Source organism: Aulonocara stuartgranti (genome assembly GCF_965226115.1).
Source record: "Aulonocara stuartgranti genome assembly, chromosome: 23".
In the NCBI taxonomy this organism is placed as follows: Eukaryota; Metazoa; Chordata; class Actinopteri; order Cichliformes; family Cichlidae; genus Aulonocara; species Aulonocara stuartgranti.
In genome coordinates this window covers 2,970,983-2,991,495 of record NC_138958.1, presented here as the reverse complement: position 1 = coordinate 2,991,495, position 20,513 = coordinate 2,970,983, and the positions used below count along the sequence as shown (strand labels likewise).

The 20,513-nt window shown below is 46.2% G+C and overlaps 1 protein-coding gene across 1 annotated transcript; it reads left to right on the top strand.

Annotated features, from left to right (window-relative positions):
• Positions 1-7,843: 7,843 nt before the first annotated feature.
• On the top strand, positions 7,844-16,150 carry LOC309701144 (vitamin D3 hydroxylase-associated protein-like). Its single transcript, XM_082525163.1, has 15 exons — positions 7,844-8,052; positions 8,402-8,515; positions 8,861-9,001; positions 9,335-9,468; positions 9,620-9,826; positions 9,923-9,963; positions 10,089-10,213; positions 10,407-10,532; positions 12,670-12,767; positions 13,002-13,101; positions 13,180-13,223; positions 13,326-13,365; positions 13,441-13,549; positions 14,078-14,223; positions 15,846-16,150. Exons 1-15 carry the CDS (start codon positions 7,873-7,875, stop codon positions 15,966-15,968), a joined length of 1,728 nt encoding a protein of 575 aa, XP_082381289.1. The 5' UTR covers positions 7,844-7,872; the 3' UTR covers positions 15,969-16,150.
• Positions 16,151-20,513: the final 4,363 nt, after the last annotated feature.

Here is a 20,513-nt window from a genome sequence, read left to right as displayed (position 1 = left end):
GGGGTGAAGTGGGGTGGTGCGGGTTTTCTTAGTCCCAAGGCGTTCACACATGGCAGCAAATACCTTGGACTCAAAGTTACGCCCCTGGTCACTGTGGAGGGTCTCTGCTGTTCCAAAGCGGCTGAACATCCCCTCCACTAATACATCAGCGACCGTCTCAGCCTCCTGATCTGGGATGGCGTATGCTTCCGGCCACTTGGTAAAATAGTCCATGGCCACAAGAACATAGCGGTTTCCTCTGTCTGTGCGAGGAAATGGGCCCATGACGTCCACAGCTACTCGCTCCATTGGGGCTCCTGCTGGTTGCTGCTGAAGCTGAGCCCGGGACTGGTCCTGTGGCCCTTTGTGTGAGGAACATGCATCACAGCTGCGGCAAAAGTCCTCCACGTCCCTCCGCTGTTGACCCCAGTAATAGCCCTGGCGGAGGCAGCGGAGAGTCTTGGAGACCCCAAAGTGGCCGGAGCCAGTGCTCCCATGGCAGGCTTCCAGCACAGCTGACCTCAGCGACCTTGGCACCACAACCTGCCACCTCTCCTCCCCCGTGGCAGGATCCTTCCAGGCACGCTCCAACACCCCCTCCTTCAGCCTGAGAGCTGCAAACTTGGCCCATAGCCCCCTGGTACAGATGGAAAACCCAGTGACCTCATCCCAAAGGGGTTGCTCCCCCTTCTCCAGCCACTGCAGGACCGGCAGCAGGTCCGTGTCTTGTTCCTGCCGTGCCCTCCACTCCGCTGCATCCACCATCAGAAGAGCCCTGCAGGCGAGCTGTGCTGCTCCGTCTATTGTCGTGAGTTCCCGCTCTATTTCCTCTCGCTTCTCACAGTAACGGCAGCCAGCTGCAGCACATGGGCGACGAGAGAGGGCGTCTGCGTTAGAATGGTGCGTCCCTGCTCTGTGCTCCACAGTGAAATTGAAGGCTTGGAGCTCCTCCAGCCAGCGAGCCACCTGTCCCTCTGGCTCCCTGAAAGACATCAGCCACTGAAGGGCAGCATGATCAGTTCTGATAACAAATGCTGTGCCGCACAGGTAGTACTTAAAGTGTCTCACCCCCGCCACCACAGCCAACAGCTCTCGTCGTGTGACACAGTAGCGCCGCTCACTCCTGTTCAGGACCCGGCTGAAGTACGCCACCACCTTCTCCCCTTCCGGCCCAACCTGCGACAACACTGCTCCCAGCCCCACATTACTTGCGTCAGTGTCCAGGACAAAAGGCAGGGCGGGGTCAGGGGGGGCAAGGACTGGAGACTCTGTCAGCGATCTGCGGAGGGTGTCGAACGCCTGCTGACAGTCCCGGGTCCAGATGAAGTCACGGTCCTTCTGCAGCAGGTGGAAGAGTGGTGCGGCTATGGAGGAAAAGCCCTTCACAAACCTCCTGTAATAAGACGCCAGTCCTAGGAAGCTTTTGAGCTGTTTCTGGTCTGCTGGTGTGGGCCACTCGGTAATGGTGTGAATTTTTTCCTCCAACGTGCTGATGCCCTCACGACCCAGCTTGTGGCCCAGAAACTCCACCTCCCTCCTCATGAAGTGGCACTTGTCGGGGTGCAGCTTCAGGCCTGCAGCTGCCACCCTCTCCAACACTTGTCTCAGGGCATCCAGGGCAGCATCAAAGGAGCTCCCGTGCACTAGAAGGTCATCCAGGTAAACCAGACACCGTTGCCGTGGGACGCCAGCCAGCACACTGTCCATAAGCCTCTCGAAGGTCGCAGGAGCATTGCAAAGACCAAAGCTCAGGACTTTGAACTGCCATAGTCCCCTGTTAGTGCAGAAGGCTGTCTTCGGTCTGGATTCCGGGGACAGTGGCACCTGCCAGTAGCCACTCCGCAGGTCCAGGGTGGAGAACCAGGAGGACCCGGCTACTAAGTTGAGAGACTCATCAATCCTGGGAAGGGGGTAAGAGTCCTTCTTCGTCACTTTGTTGAGTGGTCTGTAGTCCACACAGAAACGCATCCTAGGACTTTTTTTCTTAGGCACCATCACCACTGCGGAGGCCCACGGGCTATCAGATGGCTCTATGATGCCCGCCTTCATCATTTCACACAACTCTCTGTCCGCAGCCTCCTGATGAGCCAGGGGCAGGCGGCGTGGGCGCACTTTAATAGGCTGGGCATCCCCGGTCTCAATGACGTGCTCTACCAAGTGTGTCAAGCCAACATCACTTTCTTTCAGGGCAAAAATGTCACTAAACTCTTTTAGTACCTGCCATAGACTCTCTTGCTGCTGTGGAGTCAGCCCCTCACAGTTCTTTGACCAGATACTCCTCACTGCTTAGAGCCTCTCCTCCTCCTCCTCCGCTCGCTGTTCTGCTGGCGGGTCTGCTGCGGTCTCTGCGGTGGAGGTGGACGCCGCGGCAGATGCTGTGCAGACCGGGGGAGGAATAAGCGGCACCTTCTTCCCATCAGGGGTTACGAGGAAGCCTTTGCCTAAGTCCAGTACACCGCCAATGGCTCGTAAAAAATCCAGCCCAAGGATGCAGGCGTCCTGCACGTCAGCCACCCAGGCAGCATAAGACACACCGAGGTCCCCCACCTTGAACTGGAACACTCCCCTCCCTCTCATTGGGGCCAGATCACCGGTCACAGTCTTAAGTTGCACATTAGTCGGTTGCACAGCAGCTCCGGTTGGGACAATATCGGGTCGGACCAGCGTTGCATTGGACCCCGTGTCCAGCAGGGCCGTACAGGACACCCCCGCGATCGTCACTGGAACATGGCAAAAGCCGCCAACCTGGGTCCAGCCCACAGCGATGGCCGCACCGGGTGGAGGTGGCGGTGGTGTGGGGATGTCGTTCTCCCAGGCCCGTGTACTCCCGCCTACACGGGCCCGTGGGCGTTTCCCTGAACCGCTGCAAGCTTGGGGCACTGCCTGATGAGGTGTCCGGGTTGTCCACATCCCCAGCAGCTCTGTGGTCGGCGGTGTGGGCCAGCCCGAGGGGAAGGCGACTGCAGCGAAGCCGCCTGCACCAAACTGCACAAGCCCGCTGGTGTCTCCATCTGTTCCACAGGTGCTGACACAGCCCTCACCACGTGTGCGTCATCAGCGCCCCCAGAGGATCCTGCAAGCATCTCCCTCTCCAACGCTAGCTCCAGGGCTGCACTGAGTGTGGCTGGCCGAGCAAGCTGAGTTTGCATACGGAGCTCTTTAGGGCTCAGGGCCTGCAGGAACTGGTCCCGAGCTAACTCCGCTTGCACTGATGGTGGCATGCTGTCATACGCCCTCCGGCAAAGGCACTCGATTTCATGGGCCAAAATGCGGAGGGGCTCGCCTGGCAATCTGCGTCTGTTGTGGAACTCCGACCTCAGCAGCACTGGTTGGTTATACTGCCCGAAGCGCCTCTGAAGTGCTCCGACCAGAGCATTATAATCTCCCCTCTGCTCCTCGGTCAGCAGCAGCAGGCATGCAGCTGCATCCTCACACAGACACAAAGCCAGTTGGAGAGCTTTATGTTCCTCAGCCCAGCCAGCTGCGACAGCTAACAGCTCGAACTGTGCGATAAACACTTCCCATGGCGTCTTGCCGCTGAACTTAGGCGTTTTTATATTCGCTGCAGCTTGCTGGGCGCCGCCATGTTTGTTTACATCACGTGACGGCGCGCCAAGCGAGGTCGACTCCTTCCCGCCGGAATCGCGGCCGCTGTGCGAACAGTTCCCGAGCCTAGTCAAACCTGGAGAAAATCCAGCCTCGGCAGACAGCCGCAGCGCCGTTTCCCTCACTCCATGGGCGGGCGAGCGCGGACGAACCTCCCTCTCCTCCCTCTCCTCCGTCTCCTTCTTAATCTTGCCCGGCAACATCCTCGTCTCGTAACGGCAAGCGTCGCCAGCAACAGGGTGTCGGGCGTTCTGGGGTTCTTTTTTCTTATCCCACTTCTGACACCAATGTAACGTTCACAAGAACCAGACGGTTGGGGTCTCAGTTTGTCCGTTTATTTGGCACATAAGCCAGCGGGTTGTTAACTCAGGGGGAAGCGCTCTCGAACTCACCTCTCTTCAGCCTGGCACACACACAGAACAACCAGGTCCCACCCACCCCTTCCTGTACACCACAACCAAACATGAATCTTAAAGGAACAACAACAGTGTGCAGAGATCACCAACATGTCACTGTACAATAACACTTAACCATCGTTACAATATGTTCTAAATACTTTAAAACTAAATATGTTCTAAATACTTTAAAACTAAATATGTTCCCTAAAACGGTGACAGAGCTACAGACCCATGACAGCCTTACACAGGTAGCCAGCAGCTGTGACCAGCACTACCTGTGCAGTTAATAAAAGGACAGGTAATGTTTGTCGCGCTGTTGCACACACAGCACGCTCGTTTGTTTCAGTTCGTCAGTTGCAACAAGACAGCTTACCAACGTGTACGTAATAAGCTAATACTCCTGGGTGCTACACACTACAGTGTACGCTGTACACCTACTTACTGGTTTTGTCGCATCAGTCTGTGTCTCTGAGTTAACTTGTGTTTCTCCTACAGCTCCGTACCGCAAAAAATGCGCGTGCTCTTTGTGAGCTCGTTCCCGGCTTGTAACCAGCGCGTTCTGCCGTCGAGGGCGATCATTGGTTAATAGTGATCATGTGACTGATGCAAGCCAGATCCTTTTATTTAGCAAAACTGTGATTAATAGTTAAATATTATTGTTGAGGGGCACAGAAAGGACTCCGCACGCACACACACATAAAAAAAAAAATAAAAATTTTTTAAAAGTTGCCTCAACAAAAGGGCACTTTGGGCACTCATCAGGAAAGGGGCGGGTGCTCAAGCCCCTCTAGCCCCCCCCCCTCTGCACGTCCCTGGTCTATGTTAACAACAGATACTGTAACCCTGGACACGTCTCCGTTAAAGTTTCGGTATGCTGTCCGGACCTGGAGCTGCTAGCTGTTAGCTTGCGGCCATATTATCTACCTCGGGAGTTCAGTCATGTGATCTGTGTGTGTGTTTACATCCCTCCGAGGGCTGACTCAACAGCTGCCTGTGAGAAAATACACACAGTCACAGCAAGACTTCAGACACAAAACCCCGAGGCTTTCATTATTATATCTGGAGACTTTAATCATGCCACACTGGATTCTACTCTGGCTGCTTTTCACCAGTTTGTGAATTGTCCCACAAGGAGCAACAGGACAATTGACCTACTGTATGCTAATGTGAGAGATGCATACAGAGCCACCCCCCTCCCCCCACTAGGGAAGTCAGACCACAACCTGGTTTACCTACAGCCACAATACACACCCCTCGTCCAAAGGCAGCCTGTCACAACGCGCTCCATCCGGAGATGGACCCCAGAAAAGGAGGATGCTCTGAGAGACTGCTATGACACCACAGACTGGGATGTGCTTCTGAGCCCACATGGTGAGGACATAGAGGGGGCGACACACTGTCTTACAGACTACCTCAACTTTTGTGTGGACACAGTCGCCCCTGCTAAGACGGTACGGTGTTATCCTAATAACAAACCGTGGGTAACACAGGAAGTCAAAGCTGTCCTCAACATTAAGAAGAAGGCTTTCAGGAGCAAAGTGAAGGAGGAGATGAAAGCAGCACAGCGGGAGGTGAAACGCTGCCTGAGGGAAGCAAAGGACACCTACAGGAGGAAGGTGGAGCAGAAGTTGGAGAGGAACAATATGAGGGAGGTCTGGAATGGTGTGAAAACCATCACAGGCCACAACACCAAGAAAAGTACAGTGGGGGGGACTGTGGAGAAGGCAAACGAAAGAAACAGGTTTTGACCAGCCCACAACCCCCACCCTCACCCTCACCTTTACTACAGAGTCCTCTCCCCACTCTCCTACCTCCCTCGCTTCCCCCCTTCCTGACACTATGACACCCCCCTCCTCCAATCCCTCTCTCAGCAGCAAGACATCTCCCCCCCCCCTCCCAAACATCTCCCAGTGTCACAGTGGATCAGGTCAGGAGAGAACTGAGGAAGCTTCGCCCCAGAAAGGCAGCAGGCCCAGACAAGGTGTGTCCTAGGATGCTAAAGGCATGTGCTGCTGAACTTGGGGAGCCGCTACAACGAGTCTTCAATCTCAGTCTGCGACTGGGGAGAGTGCCCGCCCTATGGAAGACATCCTGCATCGTCCCGGTCCCCAAAAGGAACCGGCCCAATGAGCTGAATGACTTCCGAACGGTGGCACTGACGTCACATCTTATGAAGACTCTAGAGCGGCTCTTCCTCAACCTCCTCCGACCACAGGTACAACATGCCCAGGACCCACTACAGTTTGCATACAAGGCGGATGTCGGAGTGGAGGATGCCATCCTGTACCTCCTGCATAGAGCCCACTCACACCTGGATGGGGGAAAAGGCACGGTCAGGATCCTGTTTCTTGACTTTTCCAGTGCCTTTAATACCATCCAGCCCTGTATGCTTCAGGAAAAACTGAACAGGATGAAGGTGGACCCCTGCCTGGTGGCTTGGATCTCCGACTACCTCACCGACAGACCACAGTACGTCAGGCTGAAGGACATCACGTCGGACACTGTGGTCAGCAGCACAGGAGCACCACAGGGAACTGTGCTGTCCCCTCTTCTCTTCACCCTGTACACCTCTGATTTCTGCTACAACTCTGAATTATGCCACATTCAGAAGTTTGCAGATGACACAGCCATCATGGGGTGTATCTGGGATGATCAGGAAGAGGAGTACAGGAGCCTGGTGAGGAACTTTGTTGCATGGAGTCACACAAACCACCTGCAACTCAACACCTCAAAGACTAAGGAACTGGTTGTGGACTTCGGGAGGTCTAGAGCAGGTCCACTGCCGGTTCAGATAGAGGGGGAGGAGGTGTAGGTGGTCAACACGTACAAGTACCTCGGGCTGTGGGTGGACAATAAACTGGACTGGTCATGCAACACAGAGCACCTGTATAAAAAAGCCCAAAGCCGACTGTACTTCCTCAGGAGGCTGAGGTCTTTTAACATCTGCAGGAAGCTCCTGTGGATGTTTTACCAGTCGGTGGTTGCTGGAGTACTTTTCTATGCTGTGGTGTGCTGGGGGAGCAGCACAGCAAAGGAGGACTCATCCAGGCTGGAGAAACTGATCAGGAAGGCTTGCTCTGTGGTCGGCATGAAGCTGGACACTCTGGTGACAGTGGCAGAGAAAAGGACACTAAAGAAACTGCTGGACATTATGGACAATGCTGGGCATCCTCTGCACACGGCCATAAACAACCAGAAGAGTCTGTTCAGTGACAGGTTGCTTCTCCCCAAGACAAGAACTAACAGACTTAAAAACTCCTTTGTCCCACACGCCATCAGACTGTTTAACTCCTCTCTGGAGGGGAGAGGGAGGGGAAACAGGGGGACAAGGGAGGGGGGAACAACTAAGCTGTAGTGCCTCTTCACCTCACTGTACAATACCTTTTGTGTAATACTTTTGTTAATAGTCAATGGTGCAATAGACTCCATACTTGAAATGTGCAATTCACTTGTATTTTCATTTTTATTCCTATTTATCCCCTTCGTATATTTTATTTATATATGTCTCTGTATTTATATGTGTGTGTGTGTGTATATAATATTCTGTAACTGTAACTTCTGTCGGTGCTGTGCTTTTGGAAACCGAATTTCCCAGAGGAACCCACCCGAGGGATTAATAAAGTTTTATCTTATCTTATCTTATCTCTTATCATATTAGTTGTTGGTGGCTACTGGTTAATGAGTAACTAAAAAAGGCTTTTTGTCTGTCCTGAAGTTAATCAACCCTACATGCTCACCACGCCCACTTTAGTTCACAGCTAAAACAAGGCAAGCCTGTCGCATTTAAACAGCTGTGTGTTAGGACCATGTGGCATTTAAACCCATTTGCAGCCCCAGGACAAAGACGAAAATCATGCAGAACACTGAACCGTTTATTAAGAGAGTGAAGATGGACAACTGGACAGCGGCTCTGCTCACTGGTGTTGCCTGCATTGGGGGATACCTGGTTGTGTGGGTGAAAAAGATCAACAGCCTCCGACAGGCGGAGGAAAAGATCAAGAGAGCCAGAAACAGGAGAGATGAGAGCTTGCAGCACGCAGAGCAGGCGGTGCTCCGGTACAAACAGTCGGTGAGAGTTCAGAGCTTTGGGGGTTTTTCTACTTTCTCTTTATCGATAATCTCAGCTAATGATCTGCTTTCAGTTTAACCTGGTGGAGGGTTAGTCACTAAATATCAAAATACTGGCACTTTTCAATGTCTTCATGCTTGGGCCTACTTGAGCATGAAAATGAAAGTTATGACTGTGCAAACCGTTTAAGTGCAGTGAACTCATTGCTGTGTTTGAGAAAGTTTGTAAAAAAAAAAAAAAAGTGGAAGGAAGAATCCTGAATCTGTACATGGATGTGGTTCCGTCTCTTTGTTGCAGCCTTTAAAAGAAATAATAACATAATGATTCTGTGTGGGTCTGTGTCTCCTAGCATCCGACAACTGACTCTGCTTTCATCCTGACGCTCTCCCTGTCTGAGCTGACACAGCAGCTGAACGAAGGTTTACTGCGCCCCGAGGATGTGCTTTACTCTTACATGGAAAAGGTTCAATATCCAGCATGACACAAATCTTTCATAATAGATCAAATACAGCAAAAGTCATTTTTAAACAAGTAATCATTTAAATTAGTCAGACTTTTCTTAATGTTGTTTATTTTTGACATTACTCCTACTTACAACTCACTGCTTTTTAGTTCTTTTTACACAGAATTGTCTTATTACAGTTAAAGTTTAGACACACTGGATAATAATATTCATATAAGCAACACAGACTGATGTGTCAAGTAATGTCTGTGTTTCCAACAAGAGTTTAATATTTTACAAAGATTAAAATCCCTTTAGGTGAATAAGTTAATCTCAAACTGTCTGTGCTTGTTTCCTTTCCAACAGACTCTGGCTGTAAACCAAAAGCTGAACTGCTGCACTGAAATTTTGCTGGAGAGTTTGGACCAGCTGACAACTGTTGGCTCCAACAAGGATGGTCTCTTGTACGGAGTTCCAGTTAGCGTCAAAGAAAATATTACATTTAAGGTATTACAAAGGTTATGCAATGCAAATTTCAGTTAATAATAATAATAATGGATTGGATTTATATAGCGCTTTTCAAGGCACCCAAAGCGCTTTACAATTCCACTATTCATTCACTCTCACATTCACACACTGGTGGAAGCAAGCTACAGTTGTAGCCACAGATGCCCTGGGGGATCGAACCGGCGACCTTCCGGTTGCAGATGACCGTGGCTCAGGGGGTTGGGAGTATTGAAGTATTTCCCATCAGTATTTATAAGTATGGTACAGTATTCTCGAGCATCATAGCTCAGGTATTTGATGTAACATTATCATCTTTGTTTTTTCCAACACTAGAATCATGACTGTTCTTGTGGTGTGGTCATTAACCTGGACCAGCCTGCTGAAAAGGACAGTGTGCTCGTTCAAGTCCTGAAGAAACAAGGAGCTATTCCCTTTGTGAGAACCAACTTGCCTCAAGCTCTTTTAAAGTACATCTTTTATCAGTTACTCACATAAAAATCTACAGCACATTTAAAACTGAGTGCATGTGTTAAGTTGCCTTTGTCCATTCCAAATGTGCAAATAATGAAAATATGAATGAAAATAATATGCAAAGACTCATTAACTGTCTGTTGACAGCTATGACTGCAGTAATCCTATCTACGGGCAGACTGTGAACCCTCATAACCCCCAGAAGACCTCTGGAGGTTCATCTGGTGGGGAGGGGGCTCTCATCGGGGGAGGGGGCTCTCTGCTTGGTATAGGCACTGATATAGGTGGCAGTATCCGTATTCCTGCATCCTTCTGTGGAATCTGTGGTTTCAAACCAACTGCAGGTCGGCTCAGGTGGGTCTCATTCAGTCAGTTTCCTGGAAATTTATTACACATTGAGTTACACTGAGTTAAACTTTATCTTTGTTAACACTTTTGTGTAATGATTAGTTTACAGGGCCTTCGTCCAATTTATCGAGGGCAAAAGTCGGGTAAGAAACATATGTACTTTACATATAAAGTAAATGTAGTTACATAACCACTGTATAGCAATATTTCACAGACACAAACTGTCTCAAATATTTGAGTCACTGCTTTATATTTCGTATGAAACTAGTGTCGTCATCTCCTGGACCCATGGCAAGAGATGTGGACAGCCTGGTTCTGTGCATGCAGGCACTTCTTTGTGACCACATGTTTTCTTTGGACCCCACTGTTCCACCATTACCTTTTAACATGGAGGTGTGTCCTGTACTGTGAGGTTCATATAATCTGTTAATGATTATTCTTTTGGTTAAAAACTACAAATTAAACCGATACATAGTTGTCCTAATCCTTCACTTTATATTACGCTTTACAGGCTGTAATCTTAAACTTCGCAAAAACATCTGATTATATTTAATTGACTCAGGAAATGAAAATTCTTCACCCTTAGATATACAGAAGCTCCAGACCTCTAAGGATCGGTTATTTGGAAAGCAATGGCTACACGCATCCATCTCCAAGCATGGCCCGAGGCGTCAGAGAGGTCAAAGCTCTGCTAGAGCAAGCAGGGCACACAGTAAGACGTCACCACACACACTATGATCACTGTCAAGCCACGTATGTGATTTAGGGCTGTGTGATATCACCAAAATCTCATATCCCAATATAGGACATTTTTCATCCCGATAACAATAGATATCACAAAACAGGGCATTTTCTGTAAATTCTGTAAATCTCGGGCAACTCGACTTGCGTGAAGTATTTTCAGCTGGGCGTTGTGTACCTGGAGTCGAGTACTTTGAGCCATGCATGAAGTTATACATTTTTAAACATAAGTTGTGACAGGGGCTCCAATTTCTATTTGTATGTATTTATTACATGGCGTGCTGCGGGGAAAAGCCTGTTCTAATGTTTGAGTCTAAAGTTTATTCTGAGCACCTGACGACTCTTTTTTGCTTCCCATCCATAAACTCGCTCCATACGCTTTCACATGATTCTTGTGTAGGTGGTAGAAAAAGTTTGTCGTGTTTGAGTCTGTGGTGGTGAGCGGTTTGCAGCGCAATTTGCATAGTACAGTTTTCCGCTCCGCGTCAGTCCTTTCATAACCAAACCATGTCCATGCTTCAGAGGTAATAAGGTCCTTGATTTATTTTGACTGGTCCTTCCATTTGGAGCTACCTGTTGTTGCCTCATTTTCACTGGCTAAGCTGGTATTCTCTGTGTCCCGATGAAAAAATATTGCTGTAAACAGTTTATTTTGCGACACCATGCCAAACGATAGCATATAATTTGAAATGATAGATGTTTTCATAAAGTCATCTGATATACACTCAACAAAAATATAAACGCAACACCTTTGTTACTGCTCCCATTCCCCATGGGATGGACGTAGAGACCTAAAATTCATTCTAGATACACAATATAACCATCCCTCCCAAACAGTGGTCACAAATCAGTCCAAATGTGTGGTAGTGGGCACATCTGCTATATTGAGATAATCCATCCCACCTCACAGGTGTGCCACATCAGGATGCTGATCTGACATCATGAGTAGTGCACAGGTGTACCTCAGACTGCCCACAACAAAAGGCCACCCTGGAATGTGCAGTTTTGTCTCACAGCAAAATGCCACAGATGCCACAAGCAATGAGGGAGCGTGCAATTGGCATGCTGACAGCAGGAATGTCAACCAGATCTGTCGCCCGTGCATTGAATGTTCATTTCTCAACCATAAGCCGTCTCCACAGGCGTTTCAGAGAATATGGCAGCACATCCAACCGGCCTCACAACCGCAGACCTCGTGTAACCACACCAGTCCAGGACCTCCACATCCAGCAGGTTCACCTCCAAGATCGTCTGAGACCAGCCACCCAGACAGCTGCTGGAACAATTGGTTTGCACAACCAAACAATTTCTGCACAAACTGTCAGAAACCGTCTCAGGGACGCTCAACTGCATGCCCGTCGTCCTCATCGGGGTCTTGACCTGACTCCAGCTCGTCGCCGTAACAGACTTGTGTGGGCAAATGCTCACATTCGATGGCGTCTGGCACGTTGGAGAGGTGTGCGCTTCACGGATGAATCATGGTTCACATTGTTCAGGGCAGATGGCAGCTGAGAATGTCCCAGTTCTTGCATGGCCAGCATACTCACCGGACGTGTCACCCATTGAGCATGTTCGGGATGTGCTTGACCGGCGTATACGACAGCGTGTACCAGTTCCCACGAATATCCAACAACCTCGCACAGCCATTGAAGTGGAGTGGACCAACATTCCACAGGCCACAACTGACAATCTGATAGACTCCATGCGACGATGTGTTGCACTGCATGAGGCAAATGGTGGTCACACCAGATACTGACTGGTTCTGGGTCCCCAGACCCCCAATAGTGCAAAAAACTGCACATTCCAGGGTGGCCTTTTGTTGTGGGCAGTCTGAGGTACACCTGTGCACTACTCATGATGTCAGATCAGCATCCTGATGTGGCACACCTGTGAGGTGGGATGGATTATCTCAATATAGCAGATGTGCCCACTACCACACATTTGGACTGATTTGTGACCACTGTTTGAATTTTAGGTCTCTACGTCCATCCCATGGGGAATGGGAGCAGTAACAAAGGTGTTGCGTTTATATTTTTGTTGAGTGTATTTCGACATATCGCATAGCCCTACGAGTCATAGGTCATTAATCCTGTCATTTTTGCCTTTAGCTCGTCCCTTACTGTCCACTGAAGATGGATCAAATTATCCCTGAACTATTTTTAAAGGGTTTATTTGCAGATGGAGCTACCACCCTGCTACAAAAACTGTGAGTTGTTCCATTTAATAAGTCAGTTAGTACCATTTGTTTTCTAAACTTAAATCATCTAACATTTAGAGATTTTGTTTCTTTTTAGTTCTAACCACTAAACATCACCATGCTGCCATTGTCTTTATGAACAACATGGGGTTGTGGTTCTTTTTGAAACCATTACAGTAATTCTCAGTTCAGTGTCTCTGAACAGACTGTTTTCTCCTGTGCCAATGATCTCTTTCATTTTAGGGAAGGGGGACCTGTGGACCCTTGTCTGGAGCCTCAGGTTTTTCCTTACGGCTTTCCCAAGTGGTTGAAGAAAACCATTTCATTCTTGCTCAAACCCATGGTGAGTCCTTGGTTTAACAGTTAACTTCACAGTTCAGTCTGATAAAACATTTATAATGATGCTGATTTTTTTTGGCAGTTTCCTCGTCTTTCTGCCAACTTTGATGCTCTTTGTGGAGTTGGGTGAGAAAGTATCCTTGAAATTCTTCATTTGTGCTTGAATCGTTTCTTTGTTACATTTCCATGTGCTAGGAATTGTATCCAAACGTTCTGCTTCATTCTTAGATCTGTTCCTGAGCTGTGGAAGCAACATGCTGCTGTTGAGGTACTGTCAGCTGGTGATGCATGGTCACGTATGAAAGTCTGAAGGAGAAATTGAGATTTCCTGTGTTTTCTTTAGGACTACATTCAAGAGACAATAGCACATTGGAGGAGCTGCAACATTGATGTGCTGCTGTGTCCTGTGACTGGTCCAGCCTACAACTTCTTATACTGTGGCAAACTTTTAAGTATGGCTGATTATGATAGCTGTAAACTATAAAAGGCAAAAGATTGCAGGGACTAAGAAAACAACCGCTTTATTTTTCCAGTTTAATTTTTATTGTGTTTAGTACTTCTATTTGTAAATGAAGTTTAGCTAAAGGTGTAATTCATGTTGTAGTGGATTCAGAGAGTTTCCTCACTGGGGAACCGGATACATATAAGAAACAAAACAGTTACATGTTACAATACAAGAGTGTGACAGGACTTAAAAAAGTGAAGAAAAAGAGACATTTCATCAAAGATGAGGACGACTGCTTTTGTCTACTGCTGGGAAAACTGGGCATTACAGGACAGAGTGCAGCACAGTAAGAGTCATGAAACTGTCTCCAGACATTACTTGATTAAAAGGTAACCTGGATTACAACATCTGGATAAAGAGCAAAGCAAAGGCATTACTGCATTAACTAAATTATATTTAAATTAAACAATAATTGCATTTGTAAAGGCTAAGAATGGTGTTTATGTTTCTTTATTTTTGTTTTCTACACTTTCAGCTGCTGCCAGCTACACGATGCTCTACAATCTCCTTACCTTTCCTGCGGGTGTAGTCACTGTTTCCACAGTGACCACAAAGGATGAGGAGGAACTCAAGCACTATAAGGGCTGTTATCAGGACATGTGGGACAAACTCTTCAAAGAGGTAGGCAACATGTACCAGTGAGATAAGACTGAGTGAGAACATAGACCCAGATTTACTAACATGTTGTGTCAGGACAAAACTGGGTTTTAGCATTAAAAAGGCATAAAGTAGATTTTTGTAAAGAAAGTGCAGTAAGAGTAAAATTAGTGCTGCATATCGATGTTGATTCAGTTTTATCGCAGACATCCAGAAATATTATAATTCTGATCATTTATCAGTACATATCCCTATTGTTATATCTATGTATAAAAACAAAGCTGACACATGTGAGACTTTATTAGAAGTGTAAGCATCACAGCAGATGCCTTTGTGTCAAAGTAACTGAGGATAAAATACAGAGAATGTGAATCAGATTTTCCTGGCCTGTCTTTTTATAGCAGATAAATGCCTTCAAAATATTGTGCAGTAGATTAAAAACTGTTGCAGTTGTTTCTGTTCTGGACGTTTTCACTGTAACTTAACGCTTGTTCTTTTCTGCAATTTAAAATAAAAGTAATGTTTATATCCACGTTGTAGACTGTGTCACTATTTTCGCCCTGCGGCATATGAATTGAAATCAGCTGATTGTATCTCATGTGCAAGTGCAACCGATAAGCAAGATCGATAGGCAAGCAGACTAACCATTCCAAGGAACTGACTACCAAACCACTTAATGCTAAATTTATTCAATGAAGTCAGAGGTGACTTGTAACCTTCAAGCTAAACGAGTCACACAATGCCAGCGGCAACAAAACTGCTTCCAGCTCTTCAGTTTCACAGCCTGTGCAATAGGGTTCAAAGAGAAGCGGCCAAAAAATGGAGAAACAGGGAGGAGGACAGCACTGATCCTCAGAAGAATCAGACCTTTGAAGGACATCATACTAAACAATGTATTTATGTTGATAAAAGTTATTAAGTAAAAGTGTGCTTTTAAAGTTTTATTATACTCCACTTAAACAGTTATAATTCCAGGATCTTGAACAGCACACGGTTTTCAGCACATCAGCTGTGCTCCAACACCATTACTTATTACTGGTGGGTCTACACAAATTCAGCTGCATGCACTTTGACAATACGTGAGATCACAGATGTACACGCGTACACATAAATCTGGTGTCTTAGACTCAGTGTCAGGCTAGCTTTTCATGCAGCAACAACAAGTCAGGAGCCCCTGATGTAAAGTCTAAAATACAGATACATTTATTTTTTGAATACTTGTGAATGTGCGTCAGTGTACTTTAATGTGGTTTCAATCAGCTGCTGTAGCACATCTGTCTCGGGCTATGTAGAGCTCATCGTTTGATGTTCCCTATTACTCATCTGTGCATGTTGAAGTAATAATAAACATTACTTGCTTGAATCTAATTTTTCCCTTAGTATCAGTTTTATCTTGTAATAACTAAATTAAGAAATGCAATTTTTTCTGTGGAATGTTATTTAAAAATGTGATGTATTACTTTGGACATTCACTTCAATTCTATGTACTTAACATGACTTTACACAGAACCAAGAACTGAACCAGATCAGTCTATTGCGGCTCCAATATTTATAGAGTTTCTTTTTATCACAGTAGGTGGATGAAGGAGACTGTGGTGCGTTCAGCTGCTGAGCATTGAGTGACAGGAGTGTGTTTTTGTGTTCAGGCAGTGACTGGTGGCGAGGGTCTACCTGTGGCGGTTCAGTGTGTTGCTCTGCCGTGGCAGGATGAGCTCTGCCTGCACTTCATGAAGGAAGTGGAACAACTGGTCAAAGAAAGCAAGAAGTAAAGCTGTTTTCTTTCTCAGTCTCACGGGAGAGGCTGCAGACTTCAGAGGAAACATGTTAACTTGAGTATTTCCTGTAATAATGAGCTAATGGTGTCATAAATGGAATATTCTCTGCACTACAAGCTTAATCTGGGCACTTTCTGTTTTTTGGCTGTTTGCTAAAGGTTAAATAAAAATTAACTGGCAAAATTATGCATTTATGTTTTTTGTTCTTATATTTTAAAGGCGGGTCTTTTATATATGGTCTTGCTATCACCATTGTTATCATGATCATTTATCCACTTTTAGGAACCTGCAGTCAAAACGCTTCATCTTTTGGTGTATTTATTAAAGCATTGGATGATCAAAAATCAGCACATACATGGATCTCTTCTGTTCAGAAAACTACAGTGTGTCCGAAAGTCTCCTTCTATTTCAATCGCATCGCTATAAGTGCAGTGTTAATTTCTGCCGATAAGTTCCACTTTGTTCTTACTGTTTGCTACGGTCCTGCCGTATCACGAGTCCGAGGAGCACTAGGCATGTTTTTCTCCATGAGTGCGGGGGAATAGCGATCTCCAGACGTGTGCGTTCCTGTGCAAATGTGAGTCAAAATCCCTCCAGTTCTACGAGTCCATTCCCACTTATAGCACGGGCTGTACTTTGACGTTAATTACAGGGGGTTTATGCTAGGAGATTTATCGAGATTGATAGAGGCATGTGACTTACCACCGTAGCATTTGTTGCGGGTTGGATCTGTGCACCGCAGTTGGGTTATTTAGCCACTAGAGGGCACTGAAGACCATGTAATTGCTGACCTTTCCTAATTTGGGGGCATTAGGTCTTTTCTGTTGCCTGAGATATGCAGATATTCTTGTTTCCTGCCTGTTCAAATGGGATTGTGGGACTTTCTTATGTCAGAGCATTCAGCTGATTATTTGTGTTACAGTTCATTATATTGGCATGATGTTGGGAAGTGACGATTGTTGTTTACATGTGAAAATTGTTTCTCCTTGTTTCTTGTTATTCAGAACCACACGTCTGTCCACCCCTCCCACATTCGTTAAGTATGCCTACTGCTGTACTGTTGAGCTGCTGTTAACTTCCATTAAAGTATATCCGGACATCACTCTCTGTGCCCCACTCTCTGACCGGAGTTTAAGTCCTGAGGGAGCTATCATCCCAGCATCCCAGAAATAACTCTCTAACATACAGTCTGCAAGCAGTCAACTTCCAAAAGAGAGTAAACTATCTTAGCAGTTATAGAAAGATTTACATGAGAATGTGCATCTGTCTGATTGGTTGAAAGAATGACACAGGGAAAGAGCCGTGGTTAAGAATTGGCACTCCCTGATTTGTTCTCCTGATAGTGTTTCCACGTGGCAACAGTCATTGGCTTACAGTGAGAGATCTCACTTGACAGAGTGCCCCGTGTGAGAAAACACCTTACCTCAGTTGTTATCAGGGATGTTTTATTGTCATGCTGATATCAGCTTTAACCGACACAATAAATTCTCTCTTTCTTATTGCAGAGAACGCTGTTAACGCTGTTTGAGACGACCAGGCCCTCAGCTGCCACACCACTTCCACCCGCCCCCAGCACTGGCACACTAACACTCAGGGAGCACCAAGTGAGGTGTGTTCTAAGGTCAGTGAATCCCAGGAAGGCGGCAGGTCCTGATGGAATACATGGAAAGGTTCTCAGAGCATGTGCTGACGAACTGACTGGAGTCTTCACTAAAATCTTCAACCTTTCCTTGTCATCAAACACCGTCCCGCCCTGCATCAAAACCTCCACCATCATCCCCATCGCCAAGAAGACAGCTGTGGCCAGCCCAAACGACTACAGGCCTGTTGCACTTACGCCTGTAGTGATGAAGTGCTTTGAGAGGCTGGTCTGTCAGCACATCAGGGCCGGTCTGCCTCCCAGTCTGGACCCCCACCAATTTGCCTACAGGACAAATCGATCCACCGAGGACGCTATCACCATAGCGCTCCACACTGCGCTGAGTCACCTGGAGCACCGAGGAAGCTATGTGAGAATGCTCTTTCTGGACTTTAGCTCAGCATTCAATCATATCATCCCGGAGATCCTGGTCCAGAAACTGTCTCACCTGGGACTCTCCACCTCCATCTGCCTCTGGATCAAGGACTTCCTGACAAATAGACCACAGTCTGTCAGACTCGGCCCCCACCGGTCCAGCACCATCACACTCAGCACCGGGTCTCCACAAGGATGTGTTTTGAGTCCCCTCCTGTTTACGCTCTACACATCCGACTGCTCGTCTCCACGTCAGCGTCTCCACTTTCTGAGAGTGCTCAGGAGGAACAACCTGGAGGAGAGGCTGCTGGTGACATTTTACAGAGCCACCATAGAGAGCATCCTAACGTACGGCATAACAACATGGTATGCAGGGTGCTCAGCTGCGGACAGGAAAGTACTGCAGAGGGTCATTAACACAGCCCAGAAGATCACTGGCTGCTCTCTGCCCAGCCTGGAGGTCACTGCAAACTCTCGGTGGCAATATCATCAAGGACCACTCTCACCCCAGCAATCAACTGTTTGAACTATTACCGTCAGGCCGACAGTACAGGTCACATAAAACCAGGACAAACAGATTCAGGGATAGCTTCTTTCCCAGAGCTATCACCGTAGTAAATAAGCACAAAACAATTTAACCTGCTTAGCTATACCATACCGTCACTGCCATTATATTATGCTGCTATTCATACTGTCATTATATTAATGCTGCTATCCTGTATATATCATACTTACTATTGTTTGAGTACTTGCGATTGTTTTATTGTACTTTTTATATTTTACATTTATATTTATTATTGAATCTTGTACCAAGGGAGTGGCACTCCAATTTCGTTGTACTCTGTACAATGACAATAAAGGCTATTCTATTCTACAAAAAATATAGAAGTATAAAAGGACATCTTAACCATACATGAAAATATTTCTCCCTAACACCATCCATTTCATGTAATAAAGCATGAAAAGGCACTAAAAGCCTGAAAACTAGAAGCATGTCAATATTAGGCAAAGGGACAGTGCTAGTACAAGTTTGAAAATATTGAAAATTAACATTAAACGATAGGTATCGAAAATAATCTGCACAAAACACACCTATATCTCTTTGCTCTAAGCTGTCTGTAACATTCGTTTTATGTATTTTACTAAAGTCAAGTCAGTTGTATTTGTACAGGCTAAAGTCATGTGTGTTTAAATTGCTTCACAGCTAATGTTTAAAAAATAAGCTCACTAGCATATAAAACAGAAACTGTGTGCGTGTGTGTGTGCGTGTGTGTGTGTGTGTGTGTATTTTAGTTAATGAATGGCAATGAGCAATCTGTGTTGCAACATCTATGTCCTGAATGTGCAGCAACTTATAGATACTAATCTTCAGAAAAAAGGTTTTGAGGTCAAGGTAGCTGGTGCAACCCAGTTTATTTTTTAAATATAGTTAGCATACCATGATATTTACCCAACAGCATATGTTTCAAATTATTTTGGATGGAATTATATTATAAAAATGATAAATTACTCTTTCTGGACTTTAAAGTGGGCTAATTTCCTGTTAACTGCTCCTTCCTGATAGTTAACATGTTCCCTGACAGCACTCACTGAATTACTTTGAACTGAAATTATTGTAAAATAATAATAAGAAACCCCCAACTTATTTTCATTGATGGTGATATGAGTTAGTACATAGTACATTTGCTTTTGTGTCGTATGTCATTCATTATGTAAACTTTTGGGAAAATATTTTTTTAATTTCATCATAAATAAATAATGAAAATGTTGCATTCTGAGCAGAAGATGATACAAAACTGAGAAGGCTGACAGAAAGAGTTCTATTTGCCAGGCCTAATATGATGAACCACATCCCCTAAAATCAAGAGAGTCACAAGCTCAAACTGAGTAAAAACAACAGAGACAGAGAGGTCAGAGTCAGAAGCTGTATGAGAGCCCTGGTGGTGACATCCTTTACTATAAAAAAGCTCAGAAAATGATTGCACATATTAGCAGAAACTTCCAAACAGACATTCAATGGAGTATTAAGAACAGCCTCAATGGTTTTAAATAACACAAGTGGGTTATGACTGTTGGAAGAAATAATATTTGCAAAGTATTCCCTTTTTGCCTCTTTGGCAGTGTTCTAGTAGCAATTCCAGCAGTCTTAGAGTTTGAAATAATATCTAGAGCCACAGATTCCAAGATAGTTTGACAGCAAGAATAAGACCAGGAATTAAGGTCTTCTGTATCAGAGGAGACAAAGTCAGAAGGGCCACAGGGCTGATTAAAAGCAACAGAAAACTGTGTGGCAGTGGAGGGGTTAATAACCCGACAGTGCAGAGCGGCAGCGCGAGATTTAACTGCAGTATGTGTAAAAGCAACATTGAATAACACAGGCATATGATCTGAGAGCACAGAGTCACAGATCTCCAGGTTAGTGACAGGCAGACCACATGAAAGAACAAGGTCCAGTGTGTGTCCGTGCTCATGTGTAGGGCCAGGCACGGACTATACCAGGTTAAAAGAGTCAAAAGGCCCAAAAA